The sequence below is a fragment of the Sciurus vulgaris genome (assembly GCF_902686455.1).
Source record: "Sciurus vulgaris genome assembly, chromosome: 7".
Taxonomy (NCBI): domain Eukaryota; kingdom Metazoa; phylum Chordata; class Mammalia; order Rodentia; family Sciuridae; genus Sciurus; species Sciurus vulgaris.
Window position 1 is genome coordinate 100,913,445 of NC_136467.1, and position 23,162 is coordinate 100,936,606.

A 23,162-nucleotide genomic window follows, 5' to 3' on the forward strand; every position below is an offset into this window, starting at 1 on the left:
GCCAGTATCTTTCTGTAAGAATTCTAAGAAAATGACTTTGATCCTCCATCAGATCACAATAAAAAGTACAACTTTGGAACTTAAGAGAATTTTTAAATATTTCTGAATGACCACTGTGACAAAGGAGTTACTTTTTAACCCCCAGTGCCACTGCACTGCACTACCTCCTGCACAAGGAGGTAAAAAGGAAGGAAAAAAATAGCAATGAATATAGGGAAAAGAAAACATGAGAGTGGCAACAACAGCAAGGGAAGAAGAAAAAGCCAACAGTTAACAAAATGTGCTGGGGAGCTGCTGGAGAGAACCACTGGCACACAAGGTTCACAGGCGCTACAACTCAACTCCTACAAATGTCAATGCAGTAACCTTCTTATAAATATCTTCATTTTTCCCAAGCTCACCCAGAAATTAACCGTATATCAACAGAGAGAGAAAGTGGCCACATTTGGCTACACTGAGGGAAATGCTGCCAACTAACCCTGAAGTATTTAACTGTATTCACTCCACTTTCAGGGAATATCCTGTTCATCTTCAGTTAGTCTCTACCAATGCCTCAATTCTCTCATTATTTAAACTGCCCCAAGGCCAGAAGTGCACTGTTAAGAGTTCTCCTTAGGTTCAGTTCAGGAAAAAAGGAATAAGCTGTTCTGTGGCTGTAAATGACTAATGGTACAAACCAATTTCTAAACAAACTACTTCTATTACCTTGCAAGTAATGGCTACACAAACAGTATCTTTGAATATGCAGGAGCCAATACATTTACATGGATACTTTATCCTTTCTTCAGCTTAATCTCCTTCATTTCTATCCTCCTAAAGGCTATCCTTATAATTCTGAAACCACACACACTCATGACGTTTCCACCTTTGTATATAACAATCCCTCCACCTGAATGCCTGGCTTCTGCTTCTCCACCAGACCAACTAACCATCCCCCAAAAACTCAGCTCAAGCATTATTAAGAAAGAAAAGCTTCCCTGATCCCTCTATCTGGACCTCTTGTTTGTTCCAACTTACTACCACAGGCCTTCCTCTAAATGAAGTAGTTACTACTACACTGTATTGGCATTTGTTTCTCGTAAAGAGAATATACTGTCTTACCAACCCTCAGTATTCCCAGACCTTCCTAAGTACCTGCCTGTACATGGCAGGTACTGAAAAAGGAGTCTGACAAAAAAGATGATTGTTTCCAACCCACCAACAAAATGGACAAAATACAATCCATCAAAAATCATATTCACATACCTATACACACAAGCCCTTCATTCTCCATTCTCCTTTATTATTCTTACTGTGTAACATAAGCATTTCTTAGCTTGTACTTTAGAAAAGAAACTAAACCCATTATTAGGCTTGTAATACAGTCTTAACATGTAAACAAGAGACACATGATCCTATGGCATGAAATTAACAATTATATGCTATTAAATACATTGTAAATGTATGTATCCATCCATACCTCATATCCTACAGTTGTAAGAAATCTAAGAATGTAGAGAAAAACAGCCCAATGACTTATAAAAGAAAATCTATATTAGGATTAAGTGTTTTCAAAGTACTTCCAGGGATCACCTCATTTGAGAATAGAAAAATGGAGGTTCACAGTAATAAGTGACTTGCTACTACTGAGACCAAGGCCTTGGGTATTTATGTGCTTTGCACCATCCCATCTTCCTTCCATTAAGCCAAATCCTCAAGATGTCAGTAAAAAAATTTCAGTATATATCTGAAACAAATGAGTGTTGCAAACAAAAAACATAACCAAAGGAAAAAACAAGAATTATGACTAAAATGAAAAGTACTTGAAAATGACTGGAAAGACAAGCAATATGTAAAAACAGAAGTCAATGCCTATTAAATCAAAAATCTTAGTCTAGCTCAATGAAAATTCAATGGAAGAACTAAGAGAACAGGGTTCCTGATCTGACATAACCAGGTACTTACTGATTGATTAAAGACATTAAGTAATGAGGAGTGAGAGGATACCCATAAACACAAAGTTCAGGGAAGAAAAAAGTTAGTATTTATCAGAGAGGTAAAACTTGACTAGAGCCTTGAAAAACATATGGAGGCAGCCTAGCACAGTGTTCAAGTGAGATCTGAAAGAAATGTACACTGAAGCTCAGTTACACCACTTGAGACAGTTGCTTAATGACTGCAAAATAAGGATGAATTTCTATCTCACGAATGTTTAGAACATGCAGGCTTTATTAAAGTGGATTCTCTCTTCTACTTCCTTCCCAGGTAGGAAGGAGATGATGGGATACAAGGCTATCAAGGTGGTTCCAGGACATTTCAGAACACATGGGAGCTGTTATAAGCCATTACAGAAATGTCAACACAGTCAATTTCATGCTCAGAATCTAAACAAGACTAAGATATTAACTATATTCTACCCAACACAGAAAGGAAAGGGCTGCACACTTAATAGCAACAACTTAATGTAATCAAAATATATTTTTTTAAAAAAGAATTGAAAACTTGAAGCTGTGTTTAATGACCTGGGATGTTTTCATTTCATCACCCACATCACTATTGCCTAAATGTTAAAAGAGAAATAAAGGAACCACAAACATTATAGTTATTTAACACATAATTTCATTATATATCAAAGTAGTGAGCCATCACAGATAAAAGTGGAAGTTAAAAAGTGTCTATTTATAAGCCCTTAAAATTGAGCACTGTAATAGAGTCACTCTTCGGGTAATGAAAGAAACAAGAAAACATATGACAGCTTATGGAGAAAAAAATAGCAAATGGAAATTAGTCTCATAATAGATGAGTAAGAGACCTATAACATAGTAATACTTGAAGCATATAAGGTCAAAGTAGAATTTTTAGAATTATCCACAAATATAAAACATTTACTTTCACTTTCATCAAGGAATACACTCCAAGAATACTAGAAAACAAGACAATTTGAGATATTCAAAGTTCCAAAAGAAACTTGAGAACTCTGAACTCTTCATAAGTCATCTGAAAATCCATTCAATAAGCACTTAAAAAAGTTACCTCAGTAAAAAACAGTAAAACCCATTGAGACCTAGAGAAAACCAGTTAACTGTAAGATAACACATTAAGAATGGCAATGCACTTCAATTTTTAAGATGAATTTGACCATAAATAATGTGTAAATAATACATTTGTGTAAATACAAAGAAATTAGAAAATACTGCCTGCCATTAAAAAAGGCACTAAAAATTGATGAAAATTAATAACCAAGAAACACTTCAAGACTGGTTATATGTTTTATAAAAAAAAAAAAAAGTATTATGGAGAATTAGAAAATACCTTACAATAATGCCTAAGACATGGTATTTAGGTATACAAATACAAAGCCACATCAAAATCTGGCTACTGTACACTGGTAGAATTAGAAAATATAATCTACATCAAAGAGATTAAGAGAAGATCAGACATCCTTTTAGAGAAATACTGTATAAAGGTGAAGAAAAGATCAATACAAAGAATAAAATAACTGATATGCTAACTTATATAAGGACACAACTGGACCTGTGACCACATCCAGATATATCCCCACTGGAAGGCAAACATAAGTTCCAGTATTAGATATCTCAATGTTACCAAGCATTACTATAAAAAAAAGCTTTCAATTATAACACGATAAAGCAAATAAAAAAGACAAAGTACAAAAATATCATCCCACTAATAGAAGAAAAGAGTTAATAAAAACAATGTTCTCATCATTCATCCAGGAAGGGATAAATTTTATATGGTTTACAAAAACTTGCTTTATCTGGAAAAAACAACTCAAAGATTTGCATCCAATACAGTAATCAGCATCCAGTTTACTGATAACTTCCATCTGTATATTTTCATAACTGAAAAAAGAACTGATGGGTTGTGTTATCCACTAAAACAGCATACAGAATGGATTTGGGCCAAATAGAACAACATGCACAAGATGCATACATGTGACAATCCATTATTGGACATAGCTACTAACATTAAGTACATAATGATAAATTTCAAAAGATAAGGGAACCTAAACAGTGCAAAACTGGGGCAAAATTATGCCTTGCATTTAAAAAAAAGCTTTCAGTTATTGCAATCTTCTAAATATATCTAATCTGTAATTTCAAAACCTTCATCAGAATCCCAATTATATCTTCAAGAATAATAAACTTGTCACTTAACCCTATAATCGTCCATGGTTGGTACCGCAACTCTATATTTAGAGGGATTCTGGAGTTTGTCTTTTCAGACCTCACTGTTTACAATACCTGAGAGGTTATCCTGGATGTAGCAGCCCTTTAAGGACATTATCAATCAGGTCACTTAGGTATACTTCAGTAAATTATAGTGTAGTCCTAATATAAATTATTAGTGTAGAGTCCTAATATAGAGTACTCTATATTATCCAATAGCCTGAAAGAGTTTATGCTTCCCTCAAAATAACATTTTGAGGGCGTAAGTAAATAAATGGAATTATACTGATAAAGAAGCTGCCACTCAGTTTAAAAGAAAAAAGTTTAAATGTAATTATACTGATAAGGAAGTGTCTACAGTCCTAAAATAGATAGATAGAAGATAGATAGATACGTGTGTGTATGTGTGTGTAAGTGTCAGCAAATTTACTGCTTTTTAAAAAATATCCTTGCTTCTTCCAACCAAGTGAACACATTCACTTATCAATGTAAGTTGTGGTACCATGGCTAAAGAAAAAGGTTAGATAGGAGACAAATGCACTTAATCAGAAAATCCAGAACTCAAAAAGAGAAAACAAAGCTGCCATAATGCCTAGAAAACTCGGCAAATCACCAAAAACTAAAAAGAACTTCTGTGAAGTTAATTAAATAAGGGGAAGGGAAGTATACTCAACAACCTTCTGAAATTAATCAACAGTGCTATTAGAGAAAACAACCGTTCAGAAGGAGAGTACATTTAGATAGTGCATGTACAGATAATAAACTAAAAGATTAAATCACCATACAAAATTCACATAAATACCACCAGCAATATATGTGAGACATCAAAATTGAAGTTTTAAACATAAATTGTGAAATTTAAAAAGGCACTTCATATAACAATTAATGGAAATAGTATTTCTCTATACATAGTAACTACAAGAAATCATATTGTCTCCATATACATTTTATGTCTAGTCAAGAATAACATTTTGAAGAATAAGGATCATTAGACACATCCATTTTGAGAACACCAAATCATTAAACTTGCAACTATTCCAAGGCCTCCTAAAAAATCTAGAGGCATTTTAAATCAGACATTAGACTAATAGGAATTGTGTCACAGGCTCTGCATATGGCAGGTACAAAATAATATTACCTCATTATGAACTCTATTATTCTATTGGGGTTATCTGTTGGGGGTTGCCTTCCTAGACAAGTACCCACTTTAAGTTTTATAACACCATCATCATTCAAGTATGCCAGAGATTTTAAAAAAAGAATTTTTAAAAAGATTAAATGGGCTAAGGACATTGGGATATTGTTTCTTCTACAGTCAAGAAACAAATCTACACCTAAAAACTATGCCCATCCTTCTGCATTCTGTCATCTTCCCCATTCAACTGTCAAATACCTTCATTAAGTTACCTACTTAGTCACCCATATGATGATTCCCAATACCTTTTCACTTTCAAGAAAATCCAATTCTCTGGAAATACTTCAGCTTATCAATTGAAGTGGTTAAGTAATATTATTTTCACTTTTACTGAGCAACATAAATATCACAAGAGGACGATAATAGCAATGTTGTCTTAAAACTATTTAAGAAAGGAAAAGCTGTACAAAAATGTGAATACAGTTAACTTAAAAATGGTTAAGGTGCTAGGTTTTATATATATAGATATAGATATAGACATAAATAGACATATATTTCCCCCCCTTAATCACAATTTAAAAGGGGAGAAAAAGTAGAAGCACATAAAATTGGAAAGCCAAAGCAGTTTCAGAGAATCACATCTGAAAGCATCATTTATTTTGGTTTAGTTTTTGGGAAGTGTGGGTATCTCAAAAATCACCAAGTTTGTGACATACCATTTAATTCAGAGATGGGGAGAAAAGGAAAAGTGGGAATAGAACAGTATGAAATAGCCTTAACTAGTCAGGAACACTTTTGTGTAGCCACACAAAACCTTTCCAAGGTCTCTCCAGTGACATCCCAGTGGCTAGTTCTTTCACCAAAGAAAACTACAAAGTCAATGTCAAGGACACAAGACTGCTTCACTGGTAAACACGTTCTATAAGCTACAAAAGTCTGTGTCTGACTTCTTGGCCCTTCTTTTCAGGTAATCAATGTTCTTCTAGAGTTCAAGTTTGAAAGTTTCAAACTGAGTATTAGCATGGATCTAAAGAAGTGGAAGTAAACTTTGTGGAAAATACAGAAAAGGTAAATATTGACTCTAGATACAACTTGGCTAAATTTACTAAATCCATATCAATACTAGTTTAGGTTTAATCTACAAAAGGGACAAACAGGACCAAACTAGTACCCTAAAATTGTCTGACAAAATAAATTAGTTTCTTCCAAGTAGGGAAATTTGTGCCTTCAACCTTTATGGCACAAATGGTAAGAGGAAGAAAGGCAGATAAATTAAGGGTGCTGAAGGTGGTCATAATGGGGAAGAATAATGAATTTCCAATAAACTATAAAAAGGTAGGTGGGGCATCACAAAATGCCAGTTACTATGCATGGATCTATGGCATGAAGAAACAGAAACCACATAAACCCTAAAACAGCGCTATATTCCATTAACAGTATATCCAAAACACCTTGGTCAAGCAGATAAAAAACACAGATGTTTAACAAACCAAGAAGTTACAGAATTATAGTTTGCCACCCCCAAAAAGAATTTTTTTTTTTTTTTTTTGGCTTCCAAGCAAATTAACACTAGGAGGTGATGTATTCAGACCCCTCAAACTTGATATTTCTCCATTCCCAAAGTCATGCTGTGAAGACAAAGATCTAAGGGCTGGTATACCACACAGACACTGCCTTGAGATTAAAGAGAAGAATTGAGGTATCTGCTGTCAGTTCCAATAGAGTGGAAAACTATTATCAGGAGCAAAAACACAAGTCATCTCTCAGAGTGAGTCTAACTAGATTAAGTGACCAATAAACCAAGAACTTTTTAAAGTCTCAATTTCAGTCTTTAAAGAAATCATTGATACCATTTAGATATCCAAAAACAGAGCTATGTGGCTTGTTCTCAAGACAGTTACACTTTAAACCTTAAGGATTTCCCAACAAAATCTAGATTGATGGCATCCCTCCTCATTTTAATAAGGGGAACAGATTGTCAGGCATGTTTAGAATTTTTGCTCTTAAAGAGTTCAGATTTGCATGCCTGGATTGTAGAAATAATAAATATCCTTTATTTCCAGGGCACTGATGTGCATGTCTTTACTGCATTTAGAGTGTGATACATGATCAAATTCAAAAGAATTAACTTTTTAGAAGACAGGTTTAAGAAGGTCATCCTTGGTGAAAGGCCCAGATTATAGTAAGACCTCTATGACTGAGTCTCACAGCTTGTTGACATAGGAGCTTGATAAGTCAAAGACTACTAGGATTGATGACAAAAAAGAATTGTCTCACATGTAGCTTTATGAATGGTGATGGTATGATGGCCATCAGTGTTGATGAAAAGTTACTGTGAAAATTTCTACAGTGATGTTACAAGTAGGAAAGTCTTTTCCCAGCTGGTATCCATAGTATACCTGTGACATCTAGTCATTCCAACTGGAAGCAAACAGGATTTGGCAAAATTTCATTTGAATTCCAGTTGGCACATAGCTTGGTGGTCAATTCTAAAGTCTCACAGAGCTTGATAGCAGTATAAACTCCTGGTGAGTTGATAATCTTGACACAAAGCCTGTAATAAATCTGACATTTCATGAAGATCTACCAAGCTGAAGCCTGAACAAGGAAGCACAGATGACCAAAAAATGAAGATTTATAATCATAAGTAGATTGTTTCCAGATCCAAAATCTGCTAGTTCTCACCAACAAGATTTTCCTGAGGAACAAATCTATGTATTTTCTTTTAATCACAAGAGGATTCAGATTCCTGAGTGCCCTCTTCTGGACATATTTTGGACCAGAAATAATAGATAAACCTTAGTCCAACCCTCCTTACAGGAAAGTCTTCAATGCTAACTTGGCCAATAAAATGAGTCTTTATCATATATTTCATTCCAAAAGTCAAAAATTCAAACATTAGCTGTCATCATTCCAGACATGAATTCAGTTTTGCAATGACCTCCTACCTGTAGATCCTGGCTGGGGGGGGACAAGTAAGATAGTTAGGATCTTGGATGACTATTCTGCTTAACATGAACAGGTTATTAATTCTTGTACCCATGGCGTTCTGGAGATTCTCCCTTTTTTCTGTATCTATAGGGGTGGTTTCGAGGTTTGTACCAATCCCCTTTGGAGTATCCTCTATTGTGATAATGTGCTTTTTGATCATGACTATAAAAGTATCGATGCTGGTTATAGTATTTACTGTGATCTCTATAATCACTTTCTTTAATACTGTTTTCTTCTGCAACAACAGCATTCACATCTTGTCCAAAAAGGGAAGTACCATCAAAGGGCAAGTGTGAGATCTTCTCCTGGGTTTTCTTAGTGAGAGATGTAAGTCGGAGCCAGGCCTGCCTCCTGTAAGTCAATTGCCATGGCCATAACTCTAACTACAGAGTCCATTATGTCCCTAGTAGTACAAAGTTGCCAAAGACCTGCATCCATACCATCAGATATTATACATCTTGCTTTTCCTCGATCAAACTCCGGATCATGAACCAGATCCTCCATGTCTTCCCAGAGTTTACGCTGGTACTGAGTCATATAGGCCATGTAGCTAGCAGCTCGAGCTGCAATGGAGGCAGCATGGTAGAACCTACAACCCATGATCTCCATTTCTTTTGAGGTAGAATCTAGAGGAGATGTTGTGTTTCCTCTTTTGCTGTGCTCCAATGCTTCTACAATGGGGCCTTCAGCTGGTGGATTTGGTTGGAAAGGAGAGGTATCCTTGGCCACAGGATATACCCTGTGTCCCATGAAGGAAGAAGGATGGCAATCGGCAGGGTCTTTAAAAACTTCAGTGGTGGCAATTCTCAAAAGTGGATGCAAAGGAGGAACCAAGCGTTTTTTAGAGGTCACACAATCAGGTTTCCCTTCACAGGATTCTGCTTCAGATTGTAAGGTTACCCTCTTTATAACACCTCTTTGTTCCATTCTCTTCAAAAGACCTGTGAAACTAGATTGGGTAGGGTCAGTTGGCTGCCCTTTGTCATCTGCTGATGGGGATTTGCAATCAGCTTCTTCTTCAACTGTGGATAAATTTTCTTCCTTAGAAGTGGAGATATCCCAAGGAACTGAGGAATTCTCACTTGGCCTAGAATGATGAAATCTAAAACAGCTCCGGGACTGCAGATCACGTATCACTCGGGACATCTCAGCTACTTGTGTCTGGAGATAAAGGAGGCATCCTGTCCATGTTGTGAAGCGAAGAAGATTCTAAAGGTAAATCCTCTTTGTCCTCAGAAGAGGCAAAGATTCTTGGGGGACCAGAGGTGAAGATGAAGGCAGAGTCTGGTAATTTTGTGATGGTTTTAGTATCTCAGTCTCAGAGATCTTTATATCTGAATGATTTTGAACATTTTTCTGTTTCTCCAATGGGTTCTCAACAGTGGAAGGTTGAGAAACTATCCTTTGTGGACTGTTGGCACAACTCCCAGAGGAGGAGCTGCTGTCTCCAATGGGAAGAGGAACATTGCAGCTAGAGCACATTTCTGGGCGATGATTCTCAGAGGATGGCGCCTTAGATTCAGGCATTCTCTGGGTTATCCACATGAACAAGAAAACCAAGGAAGAAAAAAAATATGCTTTTAATATGTTAACTTTCAAGTGCAGAGATGCATGTCCAGTAAGTAGAATCAATTTTTTAATTATTAAAAATAAAAATGAAAGACATATCCACTATAGTTCAGCAAAGAGGTAACAGAAGTCAAATCCACAAACTTCACTGCCCCAAGTCCCAATATCAACTATGGGCATTAATATAGGCTCTGATTATTAAAAAGCAGAGGGTAAAAATAAGCTCAATTCAAAGTAGTGCTACCCTGCCCTGCTGCTTCATCCTATGCTGAGTTAGGATGGTGAGACCACTGGTAGTAACAATTAATTAATTAAAAAAAAAAAAAAAAAAAAACCACTGAACATATATAAGCCAGTAAGTGTGAGCTAATGGTGGCAGAGAAAACTTGAGGAAAGTCTTTCCAAGAAGAAAAAAAATTGTTCTAAAACTCCCTTATTAGTCATTTTTAAGCCCCTTTAAAAATTCTGTTATTCACTTTCCATGAATAACAAAAGTTTCCAGTTGTATAGTCCTACTTCAAGGTTTCTAGATATAAGGAGCTTACATCATTGTTACCTCATTTCTTCCTCACAACAACCCTGTGAGGTAGGTATTATTCTCATCTGATTAAAAAAAAAAAAAAATGAGGTTAAAACCTCATACAAACCCACAGAATTAGTAAGGAGCAAAGTTGGGTCTCAAATTCAGGTATTTTGATTCCAAGTCCAAGTTTCAACCCCCTTTACCACAAAGCAAGAAGCTTTCTGGCCACTATGAGCAAGAGATCCATCAAGAAAACAGCCCATTAATAGAAGTTTGGGTTAAGGCAAAGTCAAATCAAAGGCAAGACTATTACAAAGGATTCAACTAATTCAATTTTCAGAATAAGAAAGTATTGGTTTAATGATCAAACCCACAACCAGCAAGTCACAATGATTAATAATTCCAAATACATGGGGAAAAGAGGAGGTTAAAAGGGATGAAGACTAAAGTCATGTATCATCTATAAATCTCTTTCCACATTCCATTTCCTAAAGGATCTTCGCATATCCTTTCTTTAAACAAAACAAATTTTCTGTGGTCACAGTTTTGGAAGAAAAGATCCAGTTCTACAGGGCACCAGAGAAAAGCACAGAAGAGAAAAAGACAAGAGGAGTCACAAACTTCAGTTTTACTATATCTTCCTTTTATCAGATATCACCTCCAGGGCTTAGAACTTCCTAGAACCATTTTATCTGTTTCACATTCTCACTGAGCTAAAGGAACAAATTGGAAGTAGGAGATGTTCTTAGCAGAAGACTTCTAGACTACCTATTACGGCCCACTCTAACAGAAATGGGTCCATTTCTAAGGCACAATAGTTTCTAAACACAGCCATCATTGATTTATTAAGAAACACAAATCAAATGTATGTCTTACATCACTACGAGAGGGTGCTAGGCTCTTCATCATCACTGCTGACCAGATCAATGTATTCAAGAACAGGTCTTAATGGTCCTTCCTATAAAAGAATTGAGTAAATTTATCACTCATGAACAGTTTTTTTAAACCAAAATAGGCATTTAAAACAATGACTTTTTTGTTATTGTTTTTACTTTTTCAGTTGGGATGGGCTCTGAAGAGGAGCCGCATGTGGGTAGTAGGAATAACTAGAACAAAAGAAAACAGAGGAAAATATTCAGTGTACGTAAATAAAATATGATGTTAGGACTTAAAAAGAAGAGCCTAAACCCCCGAGTGAGTATTAAGTCCATACCAATAGCTTGGAAAAGAAAATAAATACAGGAACAGTGCAAAAAAGACACAAATGCTATGATCCAATGTAACTTAGCTGGTATGGGTATCAACAGTCTATTAAGATACCCAAGCTCAAGGAATGGGGATACAGCTCATTGGTAAAGCACCTGCCTTGCATTTGCAAGGCCCTGGGTTCAATCCCCAGCACCACACAAGAAAAAGATAGCAAGTTCATACATGGACAATCTTGAACCAACACAGCCTAATTTCATCTACCAATCCTACAGAGTAAACATCAAACCCAGATTCTTTTCACTCAGGCTGACATCTTCACAGACCAGGCTTTGAATGCCAGGTTTAAAAGCCTACATTTTATCCTATAGGGAAAAGGGAAAAAAAACACGTTGAGAGCTATGCTTCAGGAAGATAATCTCACAGAACAGTAGGGTGAATAGGCCAAAGCCAGATAAACTGATCACTACAGGTACATAATGATGCAGAACTAACATTGGTGATTGAAGTGAGGTAGTGCACACATAAGTAAAATGAAAGAGGGAGAAAAAAAGACTGGCTACTAAATAAAAAATAAAAGCAAAGAGGCAAAGAGGTCTTTGAGTTTTAAGCTCAAGGACAAGAATACAAATGCCATTAGTACAGATCCACAATGCATAAACAGAAAGTGATGTTCTTTTAGGCATACTGACTGAAGTACCAGTGGTATGCAGAGGTATCTGGCAGACAGTTGTAAATGCAGATCTGTAATCTAGGAATGAAACATACTTGGAAATAAGATATTTGGAAGTTGCGTCCCTAAAAACTACTAAACCTCTAGAACTAAATAAAAATGTGATATCGTTTCAATGAAAAAGTCAATGCTAAATGTGGCCAGAAACATTAAGCATCAAGATGATATCACTAAATTTGGCAACAGGACATTTTTAAATGCCTTTGAGATAGCAATGCTGAATAAAGCAATGAGCACAGAAATCAGACACTAGAAAAAGAAAGAAGAAAATGAGCTAGAAAGGTTGATCAGTAAAGATTACACTTTCAAGAAATTTAGTGTAATGGAAACAAGAAAAAGGAACACAAGAGAAAAATAAGGCCGAGGGGAAAAGATTTCTTAAAAAAGAGACATTTGCTGGTTGGAGAAATAAACTATGATCTAGTTAGATTCTATTCTTCCCTATGAGCAGCATCCAGTCTCAAAGATGGATTTTTTCTTCCTAGGTTGTGACTTCTGCCCAATTAGAAAACTGCTAACCTTTTGGGCAGTGATCCAGACACTAAGAAAAAAAATCAATAAGCAAACTTCTAGGCAGGAAAGTATAATAAAGAATGAGGGGCTGGGGAGATAGCTCGACTGGTAGAGTGCTTGCCTTGTAAGCACAAGGCCCTGGGTTCAATCTCCAGCACCAAAAAAAAAAAAAAAAAAAAGAATGAGAAATTTTGCTCAAAGTTGTAAAGATGAAGGCTGGGGCCCAGTGGTAGAGCACTCGCCTAGCATGCATGAGGCCCTGGGTTCAATCCTCAGCATTACATAAAAATAAAATAAAAGTATTGTGTCCACCTACAAATAAAAAACAAAAAATATTTTTTAAAAAGTTGTAAAAATGAAAAAAGAAAGAAAAGGAAAAGAAAGAGAAGAGAAATTCTCAAATATATGGTCAACAAAACTACAGACTAAATCCTCCCCTGGTATTAAGATATCAAAATCATATTTTCAACTAAGAAAGAAACAGAGGGGGCCAGGCACAGTGGAGCATACCTGTAATCCCAGTGGCTCAGGAGGCTGAGACAGGAGGATCTTGAGTTCAAAGCCAGCATCAGCAATTTAGTAAGGCCCTAGGCACTCATCAAGACCCTGTCTCTAAATAAAATACAAAAAAGGGCTGGGGATGTGGCTCAGTGGTTGACTGCCCCTAGGTTCAAACCCTGGTACCAAAAAAGAAAAAAAAAAAAAAAAAAAAAAAAGAAAAGAAAAAGAAAAAGAAAGAAAGAAGCAGAGAAGATAAAAATGCAAATGCAATAGCTTTTCCCATTCATATAATCACCTGAGTCTGCTCTCCTCAAGAAATGTGCTTTAGGAACTTCCACTAGAGTACCACAGAAATAGTAAAGAAAGTCCCCAGGTAACCATAAATACAGAGGCAAGGGCAGAATTTCCATGAACAGAAAGTAGGTAAAGAAAAAAGGGAGACAAGGCAAAGTCAAAAAGGCAGGGAAAAAAGTAATGATAAGGGAACAAATGGTCACAAACAAGACTTAAAAAGTAGCCATAGAGGCTGAGGATGTGGCTCAGTGGTAGAGCATTTGCCTAGCATGTGTGAGGCACTGGCTTTCATTCTCAACACCACAAAATAACATCAACAACAAAACATCCTCTTAAAACTGCAGAAATAGTAGAAAGGTCAAGAGTAAAAACAATGAGATGACTACCAGAAATTTACTACTAGAGTGAACCATTTTCAAACTATAAAAGAAAAATAATTTCATACAATTCATAGTAATTAAAATAAAAAAGAATCAGGATAAAAAAAATCCAAAATTGAGAAGTCAATTAGAATATACATTCACTCAACAAATAATTACTGATTTACACGTGTAGAATGAAAAAGGAAAACACAAAAAATGCACAGGCTAAATTAAAACAGAAAAGACAAGTATCCCAAAGGAAAAGATTACTTTATACATAGACACATTGTACTCTAGCTAGTTTTCAGTGCAAATTCAGAAAACTTCCACTATCATGAACCTATCAAATATTTAGTCCTCCATTTACTTTACTACTAATAAATAACATTTATTAAGCCCTGTTATCAGGCATTGTAATAAACTTCATGCACATTTTCTCATCCAATCCCCTCAAGTGCTTTAAAAGTGAGATTCTGAATCATTACTATTATCCCATTTAACAGGACAAAACTTAATGAGGTACACCTGGTTCTCTAAATACAAAATTGGTTCTGTGTTCACTATAATTCAGGGGTACTTTAAAGTATAAATCCTATTTTTAAATCAATTATTGTTTCCAAGACAACACATTTTATTTTCCTTCAATAAGAAAAAAAGGACTACCTGCTATTGCCCCATTTCTGAATTTCCTAACATGACCAAACAATAATTCTCCCCAATAAGTAATGTTATAATGCAAACACCAAGAGAAAAAAAATTTCTCTATTTATAATGATTATATCCTTACAAACAACAAATGCATGTGGTCCTCCAGTTACAAGGTATTTTATCTGAATTTATATTATTAATAAATCATCCTCATGCCCTCTTATACCAATAACAGAATTAAAGGGGGATTCAACTTCTAAAGCCATACAAGTTAGCAGCATAGATAGATGCGCAAGCATGACAAAACAATTGAGGACATGGTACAACTAACATTGTAAGTTCTAAAAATATTCTTTTAACAAAATAAAAAGTTGTCAATACTGAATTAGAAAATTGATTCTCAAAGTACAAACACCAATTTTCTAGTTGAAAAGAGAAATTACTATATTAAAATAAGGTCTACAGAAAAAAGTGGTTTAATTCAAACAAAGAATTCTCTAAAACAATGAATATGGATTTGAGCATTAAAAAACCTAACCTAAAACCCTAAATAATGTATTGTTGTTTTTTCCAAATAGGGAAGTAGGGATTTATTTTACTTCTGCAGTTCTACCCAGTTCAAGATTTCAAAGGGCTCCAGGTGGCCTATTTTATAAATAAAATTTGGTCCAGCATTCAAGACCTGTATCATTGGGCCCATTGGGCCCACTTTAAAAACAAAAACACCTCTTCTCCAAGTACACACAATCTTGTTTACCCATTTTCATGTCTTTCCTTTTTCCTTCTATTCAAAATGCCCTTTTAAATGTATACAAATAACCATTAAATATATAATATACTACTACCTAAGCCAAAAATAAAAAACTGTAAAATCTTACATCCTTTTTAAAGTACTAAGTACTCTTTATAAAAGAACTTCCTACTATCACTTTCAATTATTTGCTTAATTCTCTTCTCTTATCACCTCCACTAAAATACTGATATTTAAAGGTAGGATATATTTCCAATTAATCTATTTTGGTCTAAGGTACTTCACTCACGGTTTTGCACTATGAACCACAACACTATCTTTTATTAATAAGTAAATTACACTGCAAGAAATCAGCAAAAGATGCCCTCATTTTTTGCATGATCCTTTCTATTACAGCTAAAGTATTTACATTTAACTACATGCCCCTCAAGTTATTACAAAATTTTGTCTTGATATTATTATTCCCACATTTTCAGTGAGTCTATATAACATCAATAATTCTGACTAAAACTGACATCTTCTGTGCTGTTATGAAGCTCATGATAGATTCCCTCAGCAGTTTTTTACACCTTTGTATCTAGAGTTGCAACAGAAACAATCTTGTTAATACCTGTTAGCTAAACAGTTTGGGGAGTAAATCAGATAAAAGACCTACCTTTTCAAAGAAAGACATAAAGGTTGAATAAAAGAAGCATTATTACTACACAGAAAATACAAGCAACAGATCTAAATGAAAAATTTTTGTTTTAGAGTACCATTCTGTTTCATCTAGGCACTGTTCCAACAAGTATATAGGCTTTGTAAAAATCAATCAACCAAGTACACTTACTGAATTGTGCACATCTCAATGTATTTCAACACAATTTAAATGAATGGGCTCATTTTCATATCCCCACACCCTTATGATTCCTTTCCTTCAGCATATTGTGTTTGGCTTCATGTTTAGTATTTTGCAAACCGCAGAAAGTCTGCTGTGTCACCTTGTACATCAAAGGTGGGAAAATTAGATCTGAATGAGGCTAAGCAATCCAAACCAGAATAAATCAAGATGTGACATCATAATGCACTTTTGGTTTCTGAAGAACTCAAGTGGGCAACTTTTTCATCTTTACTGGATTAAACATTACATGGAGGACTGAAGTATATGACTGGGTTAAAGAGAAAAGTACAAGATTCTGCCTCTGAATAAATTTTAAGGCAGAATTAAGGTATTGTTAATTGTCATTTAAGCCTTACCACTTAAACACAAAGAAAACATATTTTAATGGGTTCCTTCCAGTATTCTGACTACACTTAAAACATGCAATTCATTTTCCATTTAAAGCAGTTTAACCACTGAATCTTTATCTGGAAAAAGAGATGAAAATAAGAGACAGTATCAAGTTTAATATACAATACACTGTATATTATTCTTACTGCAAAGATATTAGTGACTTTCTATTTTAAAACAATTTAAATTAAAAGACTACCTCAGCTAGGCTGGGATTGTGGCTCAGTGGTAGAGTGCTTGCCTAGCATGGTTGAGACACTAGGTTCAATCTCAGCATCATATATAAATAAGTAGATAAAAAGTAAAGGTTCATCAACAACTATGAAAAAAAAAAAAAAAAAAAAACTACCTCAGTTGAACAAACCCTATACGAGGGGCTGGTGTTGTGGCTCAGAGGTAGAGGCACTTACCTACCACGTGTGAGGCACTGGGTTTGATCCTCAGCACCAAACAAAAATAAATAAAAATTTTTTAAAAACCCTATATTAAATAGACACAAGCTATAATGCTTCTGTCTACATTCACAGGGTGCAAACAACAAAAATTATTTTGAACTTTATTTTTATATATTATGTCTGTTTTCCAAAAGTTCATAGAGTATTATTCCTAATTTAATTTACATGAAACATCAAAGTAAATACTTTGTTCACAAATATACAGACTTAGAAGAACATGAAATGTGTGCAGAAAGGCCCATGGAATTCTATCATCAAACATACTTCAGCCAGACGAGGCACCACATACCTGTAATCCCAGCAACTCTGGAGACTGAGGCAGAAGGATCACAACTTCAACATCAGCCTCAGCAATTTAGCAAGGCTCTAAGTAACTTAGCAAGACCCTGACTAAAAAAAAAAAAAAAAAAAGGAGGGTGGGGTGGGCATGTAGCTCAACAGTGAAGTGCCCCAAATCACTTCCCAGCACCAAAAAACAAAACATACTTCAGCACATACAAGCCCTCCTTAAATCTCCAGTACTCTACCCCAACAAAAAATACTTCAGTCCACAGCGAAGAAAGTAGCAGGATATAATGCACTCCTACCCCAAATCCTTATGTACAAAATAAAAAAGATAAGAGTACAATGGGCACAAGCAATGGGGAACACGTCAAAAAAGGACTCCCTTCACAAACACATTAAAACACCATACAACAACAGTTCAATACAATGGCCCAATGTTGGGGAAAATATTGTTCAATAACCACTTTTATACAGTTGGCCAACAACATCACAAATACACATCAGATGTACAAAGAAAAATCATACAAACTGCAACTAACTACAGTATTCCAGAAGAGAGTATGGGGCAGAAGGATTTTCTAGCTAGCTATGGATTTAAGCAAAGACACTAAAACATAAGAGCTACACATGAAAATCACCCAAAATACATCACACATGCCATTTTTTCCAAACCAATGCTTTATGTGTTCAGAGATCCAAATGTCCTGCACTTGTTCAAAAATGGAGATTCCTAAATCCTACTTTGAATTTCTGACTCAGTAAATCTGGAGTTGGGCTCACGAATCTAAAAGTTCATACTTCCCAACAATTGAAAACTACTGACTCAAAAGACATAAACAGAAAAAGATAGCACGCTCCTGGTGATGCAGGATTCACTATGAGCAATTGTTGCACTATGTTGTAACACGATGATCTCAGAGGTTAGTGAAGGCCCCAAGCTGAGCTCCTACACCCCTTCTTGTTTTCCACCGCCCTGCCCATTAGCCCTTCCTCCTAGTCTGTGTGTCACCTTGAGAAGAAATTCTGCCCCATTTCAAATCACACAGCCTTACAGAGAATTTTTCTACAGTAAGTATAAAATGGATGCAAATGAAGGCAACAGAGGCTCTTAAGGTGCACAACACGTTCCTTAGGCCATGCTCTTTGTGATGGCTATTGTGAGGCTCAAGGTACCTTTTCTGGAATATTCCTTAATCCTGCACCGTGCCCCCCACAGTGGTCCACTACCCAGGAGACAGCCACAACTCTTCGCTGAATGATGAATTACCAGGTCAGGTAGAACTGCATAATGGCTTACCAGTCCTTACTCTGGAAAAGCCCCATTATCAGCAGCTACTTACACTAACAAACTGAATGTCATCTTCGTTTTCATCCGTTGTTGATTCAGATGCCTCAGGCCCAGCTGGAGGGCAGATTCTATTATCTACAAAATAAGCCAAAACATGCTTATCTATTCAGTCACACACTTGTACGAAGAGATTTTTCCAAAGGGAACGATTAAAACAAAAGCTCTGGACGGAAACTGAGCACAAACGCACGCAAGCGCCACTAAGAACCGACTCCAGGGAGCCTGGTTTTGCTAAGGCGTCGTGCAGCTGTAGTGACCGACCCTTGAGAAGCAGTGACCAGCGCTCACAAGGCCCCCACCTACTCCAGGAGCAGGGATGCAAGCTCGCTTCCCGGGTCAGGGCAATCCCGACTTCAGCCGTCGCTCCGCTCCCGGGGCAGAGCGGCGGCGGCAGGAACTCGGGCCGGCCCAGGGGCCGGGGGCGGCCGGGCGGCCATTGTTGCCGCTGACTCCGGGCGCAGGCAAGCAGCAGGCCGGAAGGCTCCGCTCGCCCCGAGGTGCGGAGGCGCAGCGCCCCGAGGCTGCGGCCGAGCACAGGCCTCATCTGCACCAGTCTCGAAACCCTTGGCGCTTCGGCTCCGAGAACGCCACGGCCCAACGCTCCACTACTCACCTCCGACCCTGGGTCTCCCATTTCTCCAACGGCTTGACAGCACCACCGCTACTGCTGTCCCTGCCGCCGCCGCTGCAGTGGTCGCTGCTGTCCCCGCTGCCGCCTCCGCCACGACTTCCCTTCCCGCCCTGCACCACCCCGACCCGCCCCTGCGTGAGCGCCGACGCAGCTGACGCCGCAGGCGGCACGAGACGCAAACTCCTTGGAAAGGAGCAGCGGTCCTCACTGGCCCGCTATCCCCTGGAGCCTCTTTAGCACACTCCCGGCCTGCTCTCCCCGCACCGCGCAGGATGGTGGGAATTGTAGTTCGCATCGGCCACGAAACCGCTCCCCCACCGCGTGGGTGGAAAAGAGCGAACACGGAGCCCTCAAATGCCGCACATGCGCTCCACCTAGCAGACATCTGCCATAGCTGGGTAAAGCCATGAGCAGACTGGGTCCTGTTGAATGAAGAAGTGCAGGACGTGGGGTAGGATGTGGAGACGGTTCTTGACTTGGTGTAACCGTGAAAAATCTGGCTCCCATAAGACGTAGGGATGGGAGAAGAAAGTTTTATTGGCAATAAACTGGCAGGTAGAAGAGGGAGAGAGAGGCCTTTCACCCAAATTCCATTTAGTGGTCATATAATGGTCGTAGGTGCAAACGCAGGGAGTCCACTTTTACACACAGCCAAGTGGACATTAACATGGTCATTTAATTAGTAATCAATTGGTTTGGTTTTTTGTTTTTTATTTTTTATTTTTTTGGTGGGGAGGGGTTATTTTTTGTTGTTTGGTCTGGTTTTGTATAGGGGACTTAACCCCAGAGCACTTTACCACTGAGCCACATCACCAGCCCTTCATATTTTGAGATGGAGCCTCACTAAGTTGCTGATGCTGGCCTAGAACTTGTAATCTTCCTGCCTCAGCCTCCTGAGTGGATAGGATTACAGGCATGCGCCACCGCGTGCCCAGATGAGTAATCAATTCTTTAGATTTGGTTTGGATGTTGTCTGCGGGTCACCAAGAGTTCCTGGTTCCTGTAAAGCTAAAGAAAGATTACTGAAAACCTAAATAAAGGTTACCGATTAGGAGGGCTGCTATTGTTCTTTGATGTTTTTCCCTTATTATTCTTTTCTGACAAAGCTCACTTACTGGTTAATTATTTGAGGAATGATACAAACACACTTGCTAGTGCTAGGGACAAAATTAACCCATTTGTCATCTTCAATTTTACTCGTTGTGAGAGGTCACTGATTTTTATGTTTTAGCCCTAGAGGCGGGTGGTGGAAACTAATATCTCTGTTTTCTTATCTCTCTCTCTCTCTCTCTCTCTCTCTCTCTCTCTCTCTCTCTCTCTCTCTCTCATTGAGGAAGTGGGGTGTGTGGAGGTTTAGGTGAATTGAATGTGAGCTGCATTATTCACCTCTCTTCCTGTATGTCAGTCAGATTTCTATCTCTGTGACAAAATGAAATGAACAATTTAAGGAAGAAAGGTTTATTTTGGCTCACAGTTTCATAGGTTTTCATCCCATGGTCAACTTGGCTCAATTGTTTCTGAGCTTGTGATGAGAAAAAACATCATAGCTAGGAGTACCTGGTGGAGGAAAGCTACTCACCACATGGCAACCAGGAAGCAGAGAGAAGGGACAAGAGGACAATATACAGTTTCCCCCAGCATTTCTCCAGGACTGATCACCTCCAAATAGGCTTCAGTTCCCTTTTCATTATGAACCCATTGATGGATTGACCCAGTCATGATCCAATCACTTTTCAAAGGCTGTGCCTCTGAACAGTGCTGCCTGGTGGACCTTGCCTTTAATATGTGAGCTTTGGATTTGGACTTTAGATCCAAACTATAACACCAGCTTCAATCTTGCAGCCCTAGCAGGTGCTAACACAACTGAGGAAGAAAATGGGTGAAAGAAGAATCCAGGGTCAATTAGAATAGGCAGCCAAAGTCTAGCTAACTATATCACTAAACCCTAGACTAGTAATATTAAAATGTACTTTTTCAAAATATTCTCAGGTGTACCCAACTAAAATAAAATTTAACCTTTTTTTCAGTTCACACTCATATACCAGTCTACAAAATAGATCAAATTCAACTGTTTTAAGTTTTTCTCAAATAATGCATTATTTTTTTAAAAGTTTAACACATCAACGGTGGTCAATAAGGTTTTTAAAAAGAATTTAAGTGAAAAAAATTAAGTCTTAAGTGCCTGTTTTTCTTTTTATATACAAAACTACCATCTGATTGCTTATGTCTATATTTATTTTTTAATATTTGATATTTTCTCCATCTCTATTAAGTGCTTTATGACTTCAGTTGCTTTTCTACCTAGTAAATTTGAGACTCGTACAGGCCAATTGAGAGCTAGCAACCTGAACTGTGAGTTCTTCAAAAGTTGTATATTTAAACTGAATATTACTAAAACTTTTAAATGTGTAGGCAAAATTTATTTAAAAGATTGTCCTAATGAGAGTTCAGTAGAATATTTAATTGATTGCATGTAGGAGTTAAACTGGTAAAGCTCTTCAAAAAAATAAGAGGTCTATGGATAGAGCCAAAAAAATACTAATACTATTCACTTCAGTAATTGTAGTTGCAGGAATTTAAGGTTTATAATAGCAAAAATTGGAAAATATCAGCATGTCTAATAACTGGGAATGGAATGGTTTAAATTTTGGTACATACTCACTATATAGAGTTCTACCTCCATGGAACATGTTTACCTAAAATTTCTAAAAGCTCATTTTTAAAATATGCAAGCAATGTGTAGTATGATTGGAAGCATGTCAAACCACCAAGGAAACTATGTCTGAAATGATCTACACTAGCAAGCTTATGTTGATATTCTTCCTTCAACTCACTATGTATCAAAGAATTCTAGGCTTCAACATTAGTTTCCATCATTTCTCCATTGACTTTTTTGCTGCTTTCATTGAACAACTGCATAGTGAAACATGTCTGAACATTAGCTGCTCAGCAGCATTTAAAATTCTGAAAAACTGGTTATTGACTGAGGATATGCCACCAAGAGGAACATTAAATACATCAATAAATTTCAAACTCCCATTTAGAACAATTACCTGATAGTCACAATCTCAAAAAAAAAAAAAAAAAAAAGTAAAATCTCAGGATTGGCATCCAACTTAACTAGCATGAGCCTCTAATTTAAGGAATATTTAACTTAGACAAAAGAGTTTATTTATACAAAGCACCAAATTTTGTTATGCTTTAATAAAATGCAATCACTTCCAATGTAATTCTTTTATTAAGAAGCCCATTTCAAGGGGCTGGGGCTGTAATTCAATGGTAGAATGCTTGCCTAGCATGTAGTAGGCCCCAGGGTTCAATCCCTATTACTGAAAAAAAATTTTTTTTTGTTTTAATCCACATTTGGATTGGATTAAATACTTTCATTTTAAGATCTGACAATTCACATGCTCTCATTAACAATTCCTAATAAATTAAGAAATGGATTTAGAAGCATTTATTCCAAAACAGAATATTCTTGAAGGAATAAAATAACTCAGGAATCAGGTATCTTTGGTATTGCTTGGGAGTTATAGGAGCAGAATAAAGAGCATTTGGTTTTGAAAGAGTATAAAGAACTATTCTAGTGTGCAATTTCTTTTTTTCTTTCAGGTCTGGAATTCTGCACAAGTAGTGCACATAAGGCAAAAAAAACTGGAGCACAGCACAAAAGAAGGCAGTTCATTTCTATGGTCAATTCATAAATGTAAGCTGTTTGTTTCACTGAAGCAAGCTGTCACACTTACATATGGGCATTCTCCCTTTCAAGCAAAATGCA

At 36.9% G+C, this 23,162-nt stretch overlaps 2 protein-coding genes across 2 annotated transcripts in view; both read right to left on the minus strand.

Moving 5' to 3' along the window:
* The window catches only part of ZNF451 (zinc finger protein 451), a 118,216-nt gene that overhangs the window by 67,172 nt on the left and 27,882 nt on the right, over positions 1-23,162 (minus strand). The window contains 2 exon segments of the mRNA XM_079147485.1: positions 11,264-11,275; positions 11,277-11,345. Coding sequence (XP_079003611.1) covers positions 11,264-11,275; positions 11,277-11,345 — 81 coding nt within the window.
* LOC306665865 (uncharacterized protein) lies at positions 8,518-9,669 on the minus strand. Its single transcript, XM_079147493.1, has one exon. The coding sequence runs from the start codon at positions 9,439-9,441 to the stop codon at positions 8,611-8,613; it is 831 nt and encodes a 276-aa protein (XP_079003619.1). The 5' UTR covers positions 9,442-9,669; the 3' UTR covers positions 8,518-8,610.

Bases quoted from the DNA above. Each gene is read 5' to 3' on its own strand.
- LOC306665865 (XM_079147493.1), bottom strand. From the start codon at position 9,441: ATGTCCCGAGTGATACGTGATCTGCAGTCCCGGAGCTGTTTTAGATTT.